At 42.3% G+C, this 19762-nt stretch overlaps 1 protein-coding gene across 1 annotated transcript in view; it reads left to right on the forward strand.

Moving 5' to 3' along the window:
• Window positions 1-19756, forward strand: part of znrf1 (zinc and ring finger 1) — a 44105-nt gene extending 24349 nt beyond the window's left edge. Inside the window, exons 2-5 of the mRNA XM_034878632.1 lie at window positions 5878-5973; window positions 14655-14760; window positions 17625-17720; window positions 19045-19756. Of these exons, the coding sequence (XP_034734523.1) occupies window positions 5878-5973; window positions 14655-14760; window positions 17625-17682 (260 nt within the window). The 3' untranslated portion in view covers window positions 17683-17720; window positions 19045-19756. The remainder of the gene's footprint in view (window positions 1-5877; window positions 5974-14654; window positions 14761-17624; window positions 17721-19044) is intronic.
• The last annotated feature ends 6 nt before the right edge of the window (window positions 19757-19762 follow it).

Raw genomic sequence — 19762 nt, forward strand, 5'->3', positions numbered from 1 at the left:
GTCAAAGACTGTTGTTCCCATCAGTCACTTAGACACAGAACATGGGAACATAGGGTCCAGGTTGACAAAACGGTACTCTTTAAAGTTCAGTATTCGTGATTCATTTTGTTGACATATTAGAGTTAAAGGTTTTTACAGAGGGGATAATAAGGACATTTTTTAATACTCCATAAATCAGAAAATACTGTCAACAGCCATTCAAAATCAATTTTCTTTGTCAGCTATAAAATGCTACATAAATCAGACTATGTTATATGTAAAAAAACACATCAACACAAATTCCTTTCACTGTCAACCCCAATGTTTTCTCATGACTTTGACTTTAAGATTTCAGCATATTCATTTTGAGCATGCAGTATCTATTAAAATTATTCTGGAGAATTTGAATGAATGGAGCATTTGTCATTGATTTGGATTGTTCCAGTACTAACAAACATTTGCGTAAAGCCAGCTAGTTTGGCAGCTCCCATGTTGACGTGAGCCTTGAGAACAGTTCAAAAATGTGCACTTAATTTGCAAGTTAATCATGCAAAAAATCACAATTTAATATCTGAATCAATACCTTATTTTACTTTTTAACTTAAAGATGTCATCATGAAACTTCCCCAGTTGATTAGTTATTAAGACCTATATTATAAGAGTTATTTTAACCATTACAAGTTTTCTGGAATGTTATGTTTAAATGTGCAAATGAGGCATTTTCTAATTTATTTATAATAAATCTAACTTTTGGGGAATTTAAGAGAAGTCTACACACACATAGCCAAATTGTAGTGACATTTCTTTCACTAGTCTGAAAGAAGACATGTTATGGAAGCCAAAGAGACCCAAACTTGACGATTTAAAAAGATTTCTGCTGGTCGTTTCTGATGAAATGTGACCAATCAGGCGTGGAGCTGCTGATCATGTGGTTGTGATCCTGACAGAAGGCGTGATTTAGTGAGACGTTACGCTCCCAGTGATGAGTGATGAGCCAACTACAGGAAAATGCAAAGTGAAAGCCGACCATCTGATTTAAGTCATTGTTCCGCTTTGATCCCCAGCCCCCCCACCCCACCCCCCGCTCGCTGAATGCTAATTACTGTATCACAGCGCGGCGCTGCTTCTCTGTGCAACTTTGATTCACTGATGTTTTCCATCACTAAAACATCACAGAGGGTTTACTGAAAACAGGATAACACAACATGCAGTTTAGTTCAAGAGTGGGCTCTCAGTGCTGAAGAGCAAATATATGCAGCACCTGCAGTGGAAATGAGCTGGGCTTTGGAATTATTCATTCTATAATTTGAATTTTTTTTGGTCTAAATGCAGTAAAAGTATTCCAGCTGCTCAGTGGGTGTGGTTGGTACTTTGCAACTTTACATATGATTACTATACATCATGATTGGGTTGCATTGATTATTCATTAATCCATTACTAATGTTGTGTGTAAGTCATATTAAACTAAGGCTACATTTATATTTATAGTTATTGGTTTAAAAATAAATATCTTTTTTGCTACATTTCCCCCCTCTCATTCCCCTTACTCTGGCGTTTCCCCCTCTCATTTCCCCTGCTCTGGCGTTTCCCCCTCTCATTCCTCCTGCTCTACGGTTTCCTGCTCTCATTCCCCCTGCTCTGGCGTTTCCCCCTCTCATTCCCCCTGCTCTGGCGTTTCCCCCTCTCATTCCCACTGCTCTGGCATTTCCGAGACATTTGAAAACACTTCTGACCCGTTGTGGTTTGGAACCTTGGAAGTTTGGAAACTTGTGTTGCAGTCTGAACGGCCGCAGACGGAGACCTTTGGAGACACTGACGCCAATGTTTTTCTCCCTGATTGTGTTATGACGTCTCGTTCTCTGAGACTAAAGCTACTAATGTTACCATTAGGGATTAACCGGTACTGCTTTTGCATTTGGCAGAGGCAAAACAAGCTCCAATGGAAGTTAATAGGACAATTGTCCAGCTTGTGTTTTGCCGCTGACAGACACAGATTGTCTGACAACATTGTGGAAAGAGTTTCTAAGGAGGTCGACCTTTCTGTTAAAGAGTAAAATCCTTTTTTTAAACATAAAAACATCCGCAAAATTGCGCTTACTAAACCCCCCAGACTCTTGATGATCAGTAGTTTTAGCATCGTAAAACACACTTCATTCAAAGTGGACAGAAACAAATACTATGAAAAGCCGTTTTGGGTTGTCTTTCTACTTTTTCAACCATAAAAACTCTAGTTTAGGCTCAAATAAAGACATAGTTTACCGATTTACAATATGTTGGCTCTATACATGCTAAAAGTACTGTTTTTTTAAATGGAGTCTGGTTTAGTGTTAGCGATCTCAGAGCTGTTTTTGGTTAAACAGAAAGAGGTTTCAAAGGTCTATCTCTGAAGCGATCCTTTCCATAATGTTGTCAGAGACTTAGAATAATAATCTGGGACTGTCAGTGGCAAAACGAGCACTTTTAGTGGATTAAATTGACGATACAGATTTGCCCCATAGGGTTCCATTGCAGTCCGGTCTGTGTCTGCCGGTTACAGTGTTCACACATAATACTGGACCAATGTCAAAGATTATTGTTCCCATCAGTCACTTACAGAAAAAAACACAGTAAATAGGGTCCACGACTAATAAAACTAATTAGTTACCCTTAATTTGAGACAAATATGTGAGAGCAAAGTGCCAATTTGACAGAAACTGAACATGAACGGTGTTTGGTGCGTGAATAAAAACTATAAAAACCCGCTTGCTTTTATGTGATGTCATTCTTACCCTATCACCTGTGCATTCCATGTATTCATTTGTGGTATTTCTGCCTTTTAAAGGTGTCCCATTGTCTAATTTCACAATGATGTGTATATATGTGTGTGTGTATTGATCTGTACTTGCTTTTTTTCTGTCAACGCACTTTGTAAACTGTATTTAAAGGTGCTATACAGTTAAAGTTATTATTTTTACTGACCCAAATAGCGTAAATAAACGCACGTTTGTGCGCTCGCTCAACACACACTCATCCACATCCGCACTCTTACATATAGGCACCACTATATTTAACTTATGATCCAGTCCTTTGATTTATCTTTGTCCCTATCTGACCTTATGCACTTCTCTATATGGCAAATGAAAAGTCCTTAAGGATCGGTGGGGCTTGGCTGAATGCACACACACACACACACACACACACACACACACACCTCCCTTACTGCACAGCTAGAGTCCTGCTGGACCACGTATCATCACCTTTCATTTCTCCTCAAATGCCTGAACTCTCTCACCTTCCTTTAACACTTCTTTTTCACTCATTTCCTCCATCTCTCGCTCCGCACGTCCCTATGGAGCATCTGAAAATAGCAGCCAAGGGAAAAGTGGGTCAGGTGCCTTCTACGGGGGGGGGGGTCTGTGTCTATAGTAAATTGGTCTGTGTGTGTAGCCCAACAAATTGTCAAAGTGCTGTGCGTCTGTACCTCCGATTCTTCAGACTATACAGGCTGTTGAACATTTCTAAGACAAACTGCTGATTGTGTTTGCAGACAACAACTGTCAGAGCACTTGAATCGTGAAATAAGCTTCACATATCTAACACATTAGAAGTTTGCAACAAATTGTTTCAGTCTTACATTTTCATTTTCTCATTGAAATAAACAATAAAAACAAAAGACAGAAGACAGACACCTACTAATTTATTACGGAATCCTTCAGTCTACAAAATATCTAAAAACAGAAATTGAAGTAAGTCAAAGCTACTGTAAGTCAGACCCGTGATGGAGTCCTGATCTCGGACTCAAGACCTGGACTCAAGTCATGAACATGTTGGCCGAGATTGCCATGACAGTAGGACAGTGGTGGCCTGGATGTTAGAGAAGGCGGCGTTTGACCAGGAGGTCATGGGTTCTATACCCAGACCGACAGGATACATCACGGGGGGGAAGCAAGAGAACGCTTGTCCTTCCCTCACAACCTCCTAACTGTTCTCAAAGGAAACCCCTGATTGTTATATACATGTAAATCTCATTATACCACCACATGAATGTAGAACATATAAGATCACCGTCCCTCCAGAATAGATGCTATAATCCTATTTACCTCCTCTAAAATCTTTAATCTAATCAGACAAAACCCAAAAATTGTGATGTAAGACACTTATGTGTATTAGGGCGTCAGTGGAACAAGGTCAACAACGAAATTAATTTTTTTGAGAGCTTGTTGGCAATATTACTTTGTAAGTAAGTACAGTATGTAATAGTGCTGGGCGGTATGACCAAACATTTGTAATTTGTAGGGTACACAGTTAACAGTTAAGATTACTTCAGCATATGTAAAATACTGTATAGAACCCCCGTCTAACGCCCAGTGAACACACATTAGGACTCAAGCTTAAGTAATCGGGGCTTAACAGCCACAGTTGCAGCACTATCCCAGTCTGAGTCTCCTTTATCACACAGCAGTTTGTTTTCAGCTGTGCCAACCTGGCTCATGTGGCCCAGTGGTTGATCTAATTATCTGTTGTGTGTTACATTAATATAATTATGCCTAATGGGTCCTACCCAAACAGCACAGGAGGGGGCTACTGACACGGCTCCAACATTCTAAAACATGTAAAATTGTGTGAGAGAGGAGAAAAGTGGACAAACAGATTGAAGTGTTCTCTGATCGGAACGCCTCTATCGGCACGTCATCATCATTTCTCTGTTATGAATCACATGTGATGTGACCACGCTATAGCTAAGGTTTGGTTTAGGCACAAAACAACTTGCTGAGGTGGAAGTACTTTGGTTTACGATGACTACTACGTTAAAGTTAGGTGAGTTTCATTGTCGTGGTCGAAATAATAACCACAGGGTTATGGAACGATCGTGGTCTAGGACAGTCTACGTGACTGTCTGTTGAATTGGGAGAGGAACCATAGACTAATGGATGAAGCTTCCCGGACTGGAAAGTGAGGCCAATGTGTGTTAACCCTGCATTCTAACCCTCCACCAGCTCTGTAAGGAAAAGAAATTCTGTGAAAATGTAATTTTAAATGGAAAATATGAACCTGACATGGAAATTTGAACCTGTTGTTTAAAGTTTGGATGTTCCAAGACATATCATTATTCTGTCAGTTTTACAGGAAATCGTAAGCATAACTACTGTAGAAATTGACCTGCATAATGCCCTGTAAAACCTAAAAAGTAGCTGTAGAAAGTTACTTTTTTTCCATTTAAATGCAGTTTCCTGTTCTAGTGGCTTCTTTCACTGTATTATGTTGTACTGCCTGTGTCTCATATCATTGTGTGGACCTTTATAACTCTCTTTACTTAACTTTGTGGTCGTATGAGGTTCAGCATCTAGAATCATGACCGGTTCCACAGTTCTGTCAGAGTAATGGGAAAATGATTCAATGCCTCAATCGACATCGGAGTATTTGTCTTTAAAGTTTTTGTTCACAGTGGACTTTGTGATTTGTTGCGCCAGGGTCTGTCAGGGTGGAGCTGTGTTTAAAGTCCCAATGAGGCATGGAAATCATCACTAACATCACATGAACAAGTCTTTGTTGGAGACTCGACGGGGTCAGATTCGTCCTAGTTTGTCATTAGACGGGATCCAGGGGCCCTGATGACAAACAGCGACCCGTTCAGTTGTCTGCTGATGGGTCATTCATCACCAGGGCGCCTGGACTTTAAATCACTTGAGAAGATAAATGTGACACCATTCAAATCTTAAACACATTTCTTTGACCTTTCGTTTATGAAAAAATATGAAAGAAAATGCCATGTACCCAATGCTTGGAATATGCTTTGTAAAGATGTGACAGGCTGTCAACTGGGTTACAAGTACCGATGATGATGAAGCTGATACTCATTTAATTCAGATGTGCTTTGTATGTATTTGATTTTCATCTGTTCTCTGCTGTTCTTCCTAGGATTCAAGTGTCCTGTCTGCTCCAAGTCTGTGGCGTCCAATGAAATGGAAGTTCACTTCATCATGTGTCTAAGCAAGCCTCGCCTGTCCTACAACGGTAACGAACGCCTTTATCTCTTTCTCTCTTTACTTTGTCTTTACACGACAGGAGGCCAACTCTGGTACAGAAGCTAATGAACGGATACTGGCCCTGGTTCTTAGTCACCTAGTCACCGTGGGTCACTGCAGCACATGACTAAAGTCTACAACTCTTGGTTTTTTGTCACATTTTATTATGAATAAAGATCTATTTTGGGATGTTTTATAGAGTCAAAATCCACTTTTATAACTGCTCTTCAATTCAGTTTTTGAGTGGTGATGAGAAGGATGCAACGAATAGTGCAAGGAGTGCAACTAATCCAACCATTGCCATTCATGACACTTGCATCTTTCTTACCTTTTACATTTTATTCAATATAATTTGTGAAATGGATCAGATGAGATGGACTTTAATATGCTGACCCTTCTGCTTTTAATACACATTACTTGTCAAAAGGCTGAATTCAGATGCTTGTGGTATACTTTTGGAACATAATACTGAAATGTAGTTTAGTGTGTTGTCAAACGAAGAGAGTTAACCATCAGTAACCTTGGTCTCAATGGGTTTCCAGGTAATGTCTGCTGGGGGAGCCTGCCATGTCAGTGTCAGGGGCTTTTTTATTTTTATTGATCGTCTGTAGAAGCAGAGCTGCTCCATGTTACTCTGTTAGCTCATCCCTCACTGTCTATCCACGCTGTCCCTCTCGCCTTTCTCCCGCTTATTCAACCACCTGTTGGCCGTTGTCGTGACCACTGATCTATTACTCCACGGACTGTGGAGCTCGGCCTCAGGCTAAAATGACACCAACCAAGCTAGCAGCCATCTGACCGCCGGTGACATGTTGCTGGTTGTAACACCAGGTTTGGTTTATCAAAGATGCTAGAAAAGGACACAGGACAGGAAATAAGCACAGCAGAGACAACAGCTGGGTCGGACCTCCGTGTTTAATACTGTTTTACACAGTGGGACTCGAAAGTTTGGGAACCCCAGGAAAAAATTGGTATTAATGAGCATAAAGAAGAAAGAAAAGATGGAAAAATCTCCAAAAGTCATCAAAAGACAGATTAGACATTCATATAATATGTTACAAAAAGTTAGATTTTATTCTATCATTTACACTTTCAAAATGACAGAAAACAAAGAAATGCCGTCTGCAAAAGTTTGGGCGCCCTGCAGAGTTAATACCTTGTACTACTTTATGCACATGAATACACATTTTTACCTGGGGAGGCCAGACTTCGAGCCCACTGTATTGTAGCCAAAAATCACAACAGAAATAACTACATTCTCATGTTGCCCCAATCCAATTTTAAGCTGTAGTGCGTCACGTTTTTGATATTAATGAACGTCCGTTACATTCAAGCCATTGCCAGATGAGTTGTCCAAAGCTAATTAAGACTCTCAGGTCCACACAACTGTCTCTGGACGTCTCAGTCTCACTGTGTTCACGAGAGTGTGGCGCCCAGTGCAGAACCTCGAGTACAGATAATGACCTCTTCAGATAAGTCCATCATGTTCTTTTAAGCCTCCGTGTCCGTGATCACGAACGCTGGCATCGTGTGGATGCTCTGAGAGTTTGGTTTTCATAACTTAGACTTCCTCATGGCGCTGACAGAAACGACACACTGGGTCTTTAACAGCCATTCGGCTCCCCTGGGAGCGATGTTTTGTGTTAGTGTGATGTCACGGCGATTCGGCCTATATGATCCAAAGGGTTAAATACCACCAATAAAAACCAGGCGGGGCAATGTGAGTTGTTGCTTACTTAGCCAAAGCTCGTAACATCATTCATGTTTATTGTTACTTTGTGTCCATGTAACCAGGAATATTTAGTAATGGAATAAAAATGGACATAAAGAGCGAAAGGAGCCAGTTATAGCGCTGCAGACACACCGGCTACCGTCCGCTCTGCTGTTTATTTCCTTGAGTCGGCTGCTGTTTGAATAATGGCCTGGGCTGCCACTCCTGGTTGCTTGGAGACACATGATTGACAATAGTCATCCCTGTTTATTGCCCCTAGCAACTTTTTGACATTTACACTAATTGACATTCACTTGTTTGACTCAAGAATGTGTTTGTCTGATCTGGAGCCTGAATGTCACCTTGTAGAGGTGTGTGTGTGTGTGTGTGTGTGTGTGTGTGTGTGTGTGTTTACAGTGTTGCTGTGTTTCTCATGATAATGATGATGGAACCACACTAAATCCTGACTAAATCCTCTAATACATGACATTTTACAGCTTCACAAATAGCATTGAACTAGACCAAAGACCAGGGCAGAAACAGAAGAATGGAAGCCTGCAGCTGGATTCCGACTGTAGGGAAAGAAGATTGAGTGACAGAGACAGAGAGAGGAGAGCGAAACTGTCTCAGGGAAGAGGGGATCTAGAGTGATGGAGTACCCTGATGGCTGATAACGGATGAGAGGAGAGAGGGTAAAAGGAGAAAGACTCCCATCATTCCTCTCTTTTCTTCTACAGCTCTGTCTGTCTTGTCACTCTTTATTTCCAGCAAATTACTCTCTCTCTCTCTCTCTCTCTCTCTCTCTCTCTCTCTCTCGCTTCTCCCTCCGTCCCTCTCTCCTCTGTGAGTCCATCTGTCTGTCAGCCTTTGTTCCCTCTGTGTAATCTCTAGTCTTTTTTCCCTCCCTCTCCCTCTCTTTCTGGAGTTTTTGAGACCCATAAAACACGCCGAACTGCAGCTTATCTAGTTTCCCAGCATGCTCAGGGGTATTGTCAATCACCTGGGCCCACTAACTACCACACATCAGCATATCTCTCAGCAAGGTCATCACATGTTGGCTGTACAACAGACGCAGGAATCCAATCAGACTATTAAAGGACTACACTGACTTGGTGGAACACTCTGAATATGTCATTATTAGCGGCAGAGAGGGAAGACTTGTATGAGAAGGGTAATCCAAAACGTGAATAAGGATCTTCATTTTTTAGTTTAATATGATTTATCACATGCTCATGCAGCTGCTAGCAGGGCGGTTTCTGACAACCCGCCCTGTTGTTGTTTTCATGTTAGTTTAAATAAAATAAAATGTTAGTTAAAATGTTTGATTTTGAGTCAGTCAAAAAGTAACTACAGAAAGAAGGTACTTTATAATTCAAATACTGTATATTAATAATATATTATTCTAATAATTATTGATCCCCAGTGGGAAAATTACACTTTACACTCTGTTTTGTTAGTAATCACTACACACTGTATACACACACATGCTCAGGACCTGTTCATGCACAAATGGAGAGATGTCAGAGTAGGGGGGCTGCCAGCTGGACTGGGTGGGGGGGGGGTTACGGCGCCCAGGAGGTGAAGTGACATCTCTCCACCATACGTCAGTCTCTAAGGGGGCTTGAGTCAGCGAACTTCCGGTTCCTAACCCAACTCCCTATGGACTGAGCTACTGCCCCCCCCCCCCCCCCCCCCCCCCCCCCCCCCCCCCCCCCCCCAGCTGGCTAAGTCAGCTGTATTGAGCGTCATCAGTCTTGGAAATTGCCCATTGTGGTTATACTCAGGGTAAGATATTATAAGATTTAGCAGCACCTAGTAGGTGACGTACAGGCATATATAAATATATATATAAATATATATATAAATATATCTACATATATACTGTGCCAGTGCTGACACAGGGGCAGAGCTGTGATCCAGTGTGTACGCACACGCACACGCACACGCACACGCACACACACACACACACGCTACAAGGCAGGTTTGGCGGAGGCAACTGATTGCAGAAAAACATTTTGGACATGAGCTTTGTTAAAGAAGTGGGGACTTTAAAAAGTGTTTGCTCTGTACGCCCTGCTTCTGGGAACCAGGGACACATGTAAGAAGGTATGTAGGTACTGTATATGTAACACAAGTTCATATTTCCTATGAGTAAAAAGTTCTAAACTAAAAAGTTCGGAATTTTTTCTACAAGCTCTCATGTGTTGTTTCTTTTTGTGACTCCCAAGTGTGTGAATATTTATACATATAGTATAAAGTTAAAAATGTGTATACAAGTTCAGATTTGTGGTCTAAAAGTACACACATTTCTGTATATATTTGGAAAGGTTTGGAAAATGAAAGTCGGTATATATTGAATGAAAAGGTATTACATACAGACATAGGGAAATAAAACAAGATTGAAATAGAAACACATTTAAAAGCCAGAGAATAAAGGTGGATATTAAGGTTCATCTAAAAACATCCACAAACTCACAACTGTCCCACAGCTGAGGACAGCCAACATGCCCTAGTGGGCTGAACTGAGGGGTCTGTTGGTCCTGGAAGGGGTGAGAAGTTCTGATATATTGTATAAATATGCACTGGAGAGACCATGGACAGATTTGGAGACAATGTAGAGGGTGTCCTGAAATGAACAGGGAGCCGGTGAAAGCCTTCAAGGACAAGGATGATGTGGTCTCGTTTCTCTGTCCTTGACAACCAAAGAGCGGCTGCTTTTCAAACTAAATGGAAGCCCGGGACCTGCAGAGTAAAGAGTCCCGCCTGGGTGACATGTCAAGTCAAATGAATTTGAAGCTGTTGTTTTAAGGTAAAAGTGCTACATAATGTTGCTTTCAGGTGTGGTTAAACACCAAAAACCACATCTGAAAGACATTTTTCCTGTACACCAATAACAACTAGGTGAAAAAATGACACCAATGTGACGCTAAATGTCTCACCTCTGCTGCTCTGAATGAGCAGAAACTCAGATTCAGGTTCTTTAAATGTATAAAATCAACTAAAAACACATGTTTAACTACTTGTCTGCACTAGGTACACTCCATAAGCCCATGTGAGCTGACCACGGGATCTTTTCTAGGCTTTGACTTTGCATGATGATATTTTAATGTCCTCCCACTAAATATAGCCCCTCGCACAGAGAGGGAGGTGGGGGCACATACACACATAGAAAGGTGGTACAGTATGGAGACCCAGGAAGCAGGAGCATTTGTGTGTGTGACAGACAGAGAGAGAGAGAGAGAGAGAGAAAGATGAGGGACATACTCTTGCAGCCACCAGTCCCCATAGGACACAGGAAAAGAGACAAGAAGGAAGGACTGCGTGCTGTGAATCAGAGGAGCGAAGAGCGACTCCTCTAACTGCTAATTGCTGCGGAGGTGTTGGAAGCCAAGAGTCTGTTGGCGAGCCAGCAACCGGGAGAGACAGCTGAAAGTCAAGAGGGAGAGGGGGGCCGCTGAGGAGGGGGCCGATGATTGACAGACCTGGCAAAGTCCGGCCCACCTGAAAGCCCACATGCAGAGCTTTGCCTTCAGGGTTCTGCTCGGTCTTAAAAAGTCAAACATTTTAGACCATCAAAATTCTTACATTTCCTAAATTATAGTGTTTTTAATTCATTTTTTATTAATTTCCCTACGTCCATGTAACGCTACCTCTAATGCTCATTGGAATGCTCCCGCAGCACTTTTTTTAGGATTCCATTTTTTCGATAGCCGAGAGCATCTTTTTTGGCTATAACACCTACTGCTACAGTCGGCTATCCATATAAAGCTAATAACAAAGCCATCTAGAGACTGAACGAGAGAGGAGCGATGCTAACGCTAACGTTAGATCATTTACATAACGTTATATCGCTCATATCATAGAACTCTATGTCCATCGCACTAGCACATGTCTATATGTGGGTACCGTCTCCATTTTTTCTTGTTGCTATGGAAAAGACATTCTTGTTACTCTGGTGTCCGTTAAAAAACGCTTGGCGTAGAATTTTCTTTAAAAAGACACTCTGAGCTTCAAAAAAATGCCGACGATGGCATTTAAAAATAGCGCTTGTGTCCTTTTTGAAAAGACAGTTAACTCCATGGATAATAATGTGTACACCAGACGCTGGCAGCAAGTGTGAACGATGCATATGTCAGGTCATCTATCTATCTATCTCTTCATTTGTCCATCCAACTACTGATTTACTGCTTTGACCTTTTTTGGTTTTTCATGGTCCCCAGAAGAGGAAACTAACTGACCTTCTGCCCTTTACTCAAAATTAGTAATGAGTTCTTTAGTGTAATTCAGTATGTTGTACTGCAATGATCTAGTTTAAGCTCCAGGAAACTGGATAGTGGGTCAGATGCAGGCACGCGAGGGGTTAAAAGCTCCCAAATGCAGCTTTAAGAGAATAGAAAGTCTTAATGTATAAAATAGAGTCAGGGGAGAGTGGCTGGGAGGTGATATGCCTCTCGGACGGCCGACGGCAGAGTTTGGGACCAGGATGAGTTCAGGCTCTAACTCCGGGTGACCTCATTTTAAAAAAACATTTCACAGGTGAAGGAAACAAGATTGAACAACACTCTTCACTTGATTATAAGAGCTTGGGTTAGATGTTGCCTTTGGATTTAATACACTCTGCGCTCACAGTCGAATGCAGACTTTAGGGAGTTGATTAATCTCCGCTTGGATTTATATGCTCAGGAACTTTGGGGAAGAGGAGTGGAGCCGATGTGTTCTTATCAGACGTGTAGGATCCCGTGATTTAATCTCTCTGTCAGAGAGATGCTGGGTGCTTTTTAGGGGGGGTGAAAGAGGATGGAGAGATGTGCCAATGTGAGCAATGGAAGAAGGGATGAGGGGTCAGAAGAAGAGCGAGACAGAGAGAGGGAGGAGGAGAGTGGGGTTATGGGAGTTTGTTGAGGAACTAAGCTGATTTGCAGTCACAGCATATGTCTTCTGTGTCTTATGCTGTCTCACAGTCTCACAGCCCATCCATCATCCATCCATCCATCCTTCCATCCTTCCATCCGTGTCTGTCTTTTAGATTCCTATTCAAGAACATTTCTCTTTAACTGCAGCTTCTTTTGCATTCCTATTTCATTTGACTGAAAACTGTCCGCTACCATTCAGCCACATCCCCTCAATTGATTTTTTCTTTAGTATCAAGGCCGTAATGTGTGACATTTCCACCTGAGTAAATGTTACGGTAATGCGGCTGGCGTAGTGCAGCAGTGATTGAACCTTTGTAGAGGCGTTTGCATTCATTCGAGTGCTGTACTTGAAGTTTGACACTCTACTTAGTACTTAGTATTACTCTTTCATGAGACTTGACAGTAATTTATTTAGCTGTTGTTAGTAATAATTTAGCAGGTACAGTTTTACATTCAAAACAGTGTAAAAAGAAACCTTTTTCGCTGTGATTCTTTTTAGCCAAGGCTCCAGGGAATGTTGGTCCAGGCTGAAATATTTCCAAAAAAACTATTGGATGGATTGCTTTTAAATTTATAGAGACACTCTTGGTCTCCTGAAGAGGGATTCTTATTTTTCTTTAAGATTATTTTTTGGCCTTTAACTGATAGTTCAAGTTTACTACGTTTAACAATAAGACATTATATTTCTTAAATTAGTGCATAGAGGAAAGAAATGAATAAAACATTAAAAAAGCCAAATGCAGAACAACCAGGTTCCCCAACAGCTTCATCCCCCACACCATAGGACTGGGGAACTCCCAATACCCCCCCCCCCCCCCCCCCCCCCCCCCCCCCCCCCCCCCCCCCCCCCCCCCCCCCCCCCCCCCCCCCCCCATACGACACTAGTCACTTTACATCGACAATGTGAACCCAATTTGCACTAAGTAACTTTAAATGTACACTGTTAAATTCACTGTAAAACACCCAAGCGCCCAAGCTTCGGCAATATAAGCATTTCTTACAGTTGTTTTTTTACAGTGTAAGAATAAATTCGTCTGATGCAGCTCAGCCTGGAATGCAGAAGACACAGCGCTGGAATCCATTCATACTTTAACCCTGAGTGTTTAAAAGGCCATTCTAGCTAAGCTCATAGGTTGTACCCATCGTTAAACTCTAAAAATGACTTTGTGTCTTCTTTTTAAACCTGTTCTCACTCCCAATTAACTCATAAAACACTGACACTTGGTCAGTAGCTGACGCAATAAGCACCCATCAACGTGTGTCTGGAACGCACAGGGAGTTTGCTTTGGAACCCAATGGTTCAAGTCCCTATACGGACCACAGCATGGTGGTGGACTGGTAGCTGGAGGGGTGCCACATCACCTTCTTGGCACTGCCAAGGTGCTCTTGATCAAGGCCCTGAACCCACACCTGCTTGGGGCGTTCCTGTGGAAACTGTTTCTTTTGGACATGGCGTTCCATTATTCCTCGTTGTTTAAAGAAGACAACTTAATCTTTGTCTCAGGTCTCCAATCATGCTGGTCTCGGTGTGAAGACAAACAGAACGTAAAGTCCGTGGTGTCTTTCCACCGAGGTGCTGTTGAATCAGGATTTGCCATGTTGCTTTATTCATTTGGTGTTTTTTTCTTCCCAGCTCAGCCTTGACTCCATCTGACTGAATAATATCTCTCTTGTGGAAATGTAAACTACATTTGAGATGTATCCATATTTCATATAGACCATTCAATACTCTTTAAGAGCCTGCCTTCATTACAGTAAGTAAATGGATGGAAATAAAAAAAGTCTGTGGTGAATTTCCATATGATGATTGACGCTATTTTTCCACAGTGGAAACAGATTGGAGGCTCCTCTCCTAATCTGTACTGAGACTCCAGCTTGAGCCTCTTCAACTAACCACTATATGTACTGTGTGTAATGGAATGCACCAACCTGCTCTCTGCTATGTTTGATATGCTGTCTGAAATTGTTGCTTTCTTTGGCGCATACTAAACTGTGTTCTGATGTTTGTGTTTGTGTGTGTGTGTGTGTGTTCGCCTCTCACTTTAGATGACGTGTTGGCGAGGGATGCCGGTGAGTGTGTGATCTGTCTAGAGGAACTGCAGCAAGGGGACACCATAGCCAGACTGCCTTGCCTCTGCATCTACCATAAAAGGTGACACACACACACATGCATGCATGCACACACTCACTCACACACACTCACACGCAGATTTGAACCACTGCCCGTTATACAACTTTGCACTTCTTCTAATTAAATCCACTGCACTCTAATAAAAGACATTCCTTAAAGATGGACAGTGGTTCTTGCATTTGATTTAGAGGTTATTCATATTATATCGCTCAACAATAAAGCTGCTGCGTGTAGCATTTCTAAACATCAATGTATCACTGTCAAATTAACTGTGATGGCTTGGGATAATTACAATAAACATATGAGAGCCGGGTGCATTGAGTGCTTTGTTAGCGTTGAAGAGACTGCGGTAGATCCCAAACTGAGTAATTACCCTATACAGTATATTGAGTCCTAATTCTGTGAGTCTGAGCCCAGATCTGTGTGGAATGGCATGAAACGGATGACAGGTCTACACAAAGACAATACCTCTGTGTCCTTAAATGGTTTTAATTCTGATGAGCAGCTAACAAATAAATTAAAAAGCTTTTATATGAAATTCTCTAACAGTGATTTTAGTGCAAGAATCCGTCACATGAGCGAGAATTTGGTAAGGCATTCCTCAGTTTTTGATTTTGATATTGAAACTAAGGCCAGGAAAGGTCCAGGCCCTGACAACATCAGTGGGCCAGCCCTTAAGTCTTGAGCTGGTCAATTAAGTGATTTAAAGTGATTTTCACTCAATCCCTCCATACGCATACAGTGCCAAAGATTTGGAAACACTCTCCAATCATTCCTGGTGTAAGAACCCCAAGGTCTTCAGTGACTCCCGACCTGCAGCTCTCACCTCATTGGTGGAGACCAGTTTAACGGCTTATAGGGCTGGCAGAGGTGTTGAGGATGCAATACTTACATTGTTAAATTCCTTTTACCCTTTAACATCTGGAATCCTCAAAAACTCCTGCTAGGCTCCTTTTTACCGACTTCTCTTCAGCGTTCAATACCTTTCAGTCTTACTTATTGGCTGAGAAACTACAGGCTCTTTTTAACTTCAACCCTAACTCAATAGGCTGGATACTGGATTTCCTGTGGAACAGGTCTCAGTGTGTTAGGGTTTTATCATCTAAAGCCCTTACTTCCACAGGTTCTCCTCAGGGCTATGTTCTTTCACCAATGCTTTTTATTGAACACACAAATCACTGTAGATATGAACAGTATGAGACTAATCTGCAGCTACTGTTATAGTGAGCTCTTTGAACATGGTCCTGTACTTGATGATTTCATTGTTTGGGGTTGAAAACCTTTATCTGTCTATCAATGTTTCCAAGTAAAAGGATGTGATTATTGATTTCCGTAGATCACAGCTCAACGTTTAGGTACCAGCATTGACAGCAAATGATCCTTTAAGAGGAACACACTGGCTGTAAGAAGGCCCAACAGAGACGAAGATGAAATCATTCAGCGTGTGCAGGACTCGGAGGACTCTACTTTATCAGGGTTTTGTTGAATCAGTCTTGACATTACGTATATGGGGGGGCAGACGGTCTGTCAATGATCAGCAAGCGTAAGCTAACAAAGCTGGTAAACTGGGGTCCAACTACCACAGCTGCAACATGTATTTAATAAAGGGGTCAGGGGGAAGCCCTGATCACCCACTCTTTGGGGGGTCTAGTCTGTCCCCTCAGGTCACCTTTTTAGGCTGCCTATGATAACAACTAGACGTTCCAGGGATTCTTTTATTCTTGTGGCTATGAGGAATCTGAATTCACGTGTTTTACATCTCTCTACATTTTATACAGATTATTCATTTCTATACTCCTCTGCCGTTGTTCATTATGACAGATCTACCTGCGTACTGTCCAGTTGATTTTGGGGGAAGGAGTGTCTCCAATTTTGTGTTGATGTGTGTCCTGTGTTGTTCTTTCTTTGTGCATGTGTTTTAGACATCCTCCTGCGCACACTGCAAAAAACAAGATAAAAACTCTAAATCTGAGGGAAAGGTACTCAGAACAAGTGAAACGATCTGTCCATGCAGCGAGATCCTTTCACTTGACAAGCTTGCTTGATTTAAGATTATAGTGTAAAGATGAACACTTAAAATAAGAAATCCACTCTTAAAAAAGACAAATAATCTTAAAATAAGAATAATTTTATCTTGGTGAGAACCAAATAATTTGCAGTGCAATAAATTTGCAGTAAACACCATCTGCTAGCTCTATCCTTTTATGACAAAGATATCAGCTGAAAACAGTATTTTTTCCATAGATAGATTTTGTTCCTGTCCCTGTAAAACGGTAGTCAGCAGCTAATGAAGCTAACGTTAGCTTTGTAGAGATGGAGAGGGGGAAGCTGCGATGGTCAGCCCATTAGTTGGTAAAACTGTTTTGATTGTTTCCGGTTTCAAAAATGTAAGAATTTTTCTTTTACTTTTAATACTTTAAGTCCATTTTCCATATGGTCCTTACATACTTTAACTTAAGTCACATTTTCAATGCAGGATTTTTGCTTAAATAAAGGACCTGAATACTTCTTCCACCACTGATGGAACTGTATGTGAACCAAGTGGCCTTTGGAAGACTTTGGAGACCCAGGCTGGTGTGAGTTCTTCTGCACACGTCTTCATGAAAGGGAAAGCAGAGACGTTAGCAGGGCCTGGCGCCCGGGATTAGACGCCCATCCTTTGGTGACCCAGTCAACAATTATTACAGCACTTTGTTGTGCACATGACCAATAAAGAACCTTAAACATTGAACCTTATGTTACTTTAGCAACAATCCGTAGTACTGAGTCCATTTTTAATTATCTTTTGATGTCTCTCTCCAACTGTCCTGTCTATTTGCAGCTGTATTGTATAGACGTGCTGTTGACTAAATAACTTGTCCCTGTGTGTCCATGTTTATCTGCAGCTGTATAGACTCGTGGTTCGAGATCAATCGGTCCTGCCCCGAACACCCATCTGACTGACTGACTGACCACCAGGCCCACTCTGAATACTGTTCAAGGTGCGCCACACAGCACACACACACTACTGTCTGAATGCTAATTATTGCAAGATATGTTTGTGCCAACAAGTCCTCCAACCCAATCACCCATACACCCGACCCCCTGGAGCGTTTCCTAGAGCCGCGCCCCCTACCGGTGGCGGCAGGTCGACCCGTCCTCATATCTGAATGTAACAGGCGCAGTTTGAAACATGCGGTTACCGATTGTGAAAGGGTCACAGTTTAGCTAGGTTTAGGCCCCAAAACTACTTAAGTTTAGGGTAAAATCATAAAATAAGTATGTTACTGTAACAGGTTTCAGAGAAAATGGCGGAGCCAAAATACAGAGACAGTGTCACTGCCCAACGTGAGTCGAGTGCAGATGTGAGTTGCGCATGCTCAGATTCAAACGGTTTACGACATAACGTGTCATACTGAAATTTGTGAAATCTATAAAATAATACATTTTTCTCATTACAAACAAGAACCGAAGGTGGAAATCATTCAAAAAATGTTTAAGCTATCTATGATGGATTGGTTGCTAACGTTAGCTCCAAACACCATTCAACTGCAGCCTTTGTTGTGTTTGATGCTAACTTGTAGCTAAGCTAGCAGTGAACCAACTTCATTAAGTAGGTCCATTTTTACTGGATTGACATTACAGAAGTCTCGTATTAGCATCTTGGAGGCGCATGCGTGACTCACATCTGCACTCGACTCACATCAGGGAGTGACAGACAGCAGAGAAGTGGTGAGTCCTGAAGACAGCAGGCAACAATACTCCAAAACTTCAAAGAACAACCAGGAATACAAAAACAGGAAGACCGAGACAAAGGGGGGGGACTACACACAGTCACAATGCAACACACACGAGGTGACACGAGGTGAACACATTACACACTCGCTAAGGCAAGAAAACACGAGACAGGAAGTGAAAATGACATGACATGGGAGAAACCGACTCTTTGCAGCTGTATAGTATGGACTTGTTGTTTGACTAAATAACTTGTCCCCGTGTGTCTATGTGTCTCTACAGCTGTATAGACTTGTGGTCTGTACAGCTGCAGACACACTGGCACACTGGCTGGTAGTCCAAATCTTTATGGAGAAAAGGAATGGGATTTTCACTTCAAGAACCACGCTGTCGAGCTCTTTACAATGTGTATCTGTAAAATTGCACAAATGATTGTCACCTGAGCCACTAAAGCCATTTTTCATCTGTTAATATGTTGCTTCAAAAAGCACACATACAAGTAAACAAGCCACAGATCATTTTACAACTCTCTCTCTGTGCCCCATCCCTCCTCCTCTCTGTCTCTCTGTCTCTCTGTCTCTCTGTCTCCAGGACATCCTGTGGTCCTGCCATGGATGTCTGGAACCAGATGCAACCAAATCGGATGGAACAATCAAAGTGATCAACACGTACTTCTCCTGACAGAATCCATCACCAATAACCAAGATCATTACTCCTTGTGAGCTGAACCCAGAAATCCTACTGTCCAAACCATCGTAAACATTGAAGCGCAAACATTATTACATCAGCTGAAGAAACGGCTCCCCCCCCACCACCCCCCCACCCTCTTCCCCCTGCCTGCCCTTCCTTCTGTCCCCCTCCCACTTCTCCAGGCTACCAGTCCCCTCAAAGGGCTTCATCGACCTCCCTGACATGCTCAGGATTCTTGCAGGCCTCCAGCAGCTAACCTTCCATCTTGTATCTGGATCCAGGCCTTTTAGTTGCCCCCCCCCAAAAGGCCTTAACTGGGGGAGAGCAGGGGAAACAGAGCAGAGAGGGGACAGGAGGGAAGATGAAGGAAACCACACGAGCAAGAAGGAAGACGGAGAGCATGAGAAAAAGGAGGTGGAGGAAACCAACCGACTGCAGAAGGCGGCTTTGACATCAGACCTGGGAGGGTTTGGGGGGGGCTTTCATCTTGCAACAAGACGTCCACTCATAGCAGTTCAGTTCTGCGCCCTTTCTCACCAAATGACTCAAATCTGAATTTCCCCAAAATGCTTCTTAGATCTGGTTTGTGCACACCAGGGTGGGCGGGGAGGGAGGGGGG

This window comes from Etheostoma cragini, chromosome 8, assembly GCF_013103735.1.
Source record: "Etheostoma cragini isolate CJK2018 chromosome 8, CSU_Ecrag_1.0, whole genome shotgun sequence".
Taxonomy (NCBI): Eukaryota; Metazoa; Chordata; class Actinopteri; order Perciformes; family Percidae; genus Etheostoma; species Etheostoma cragini.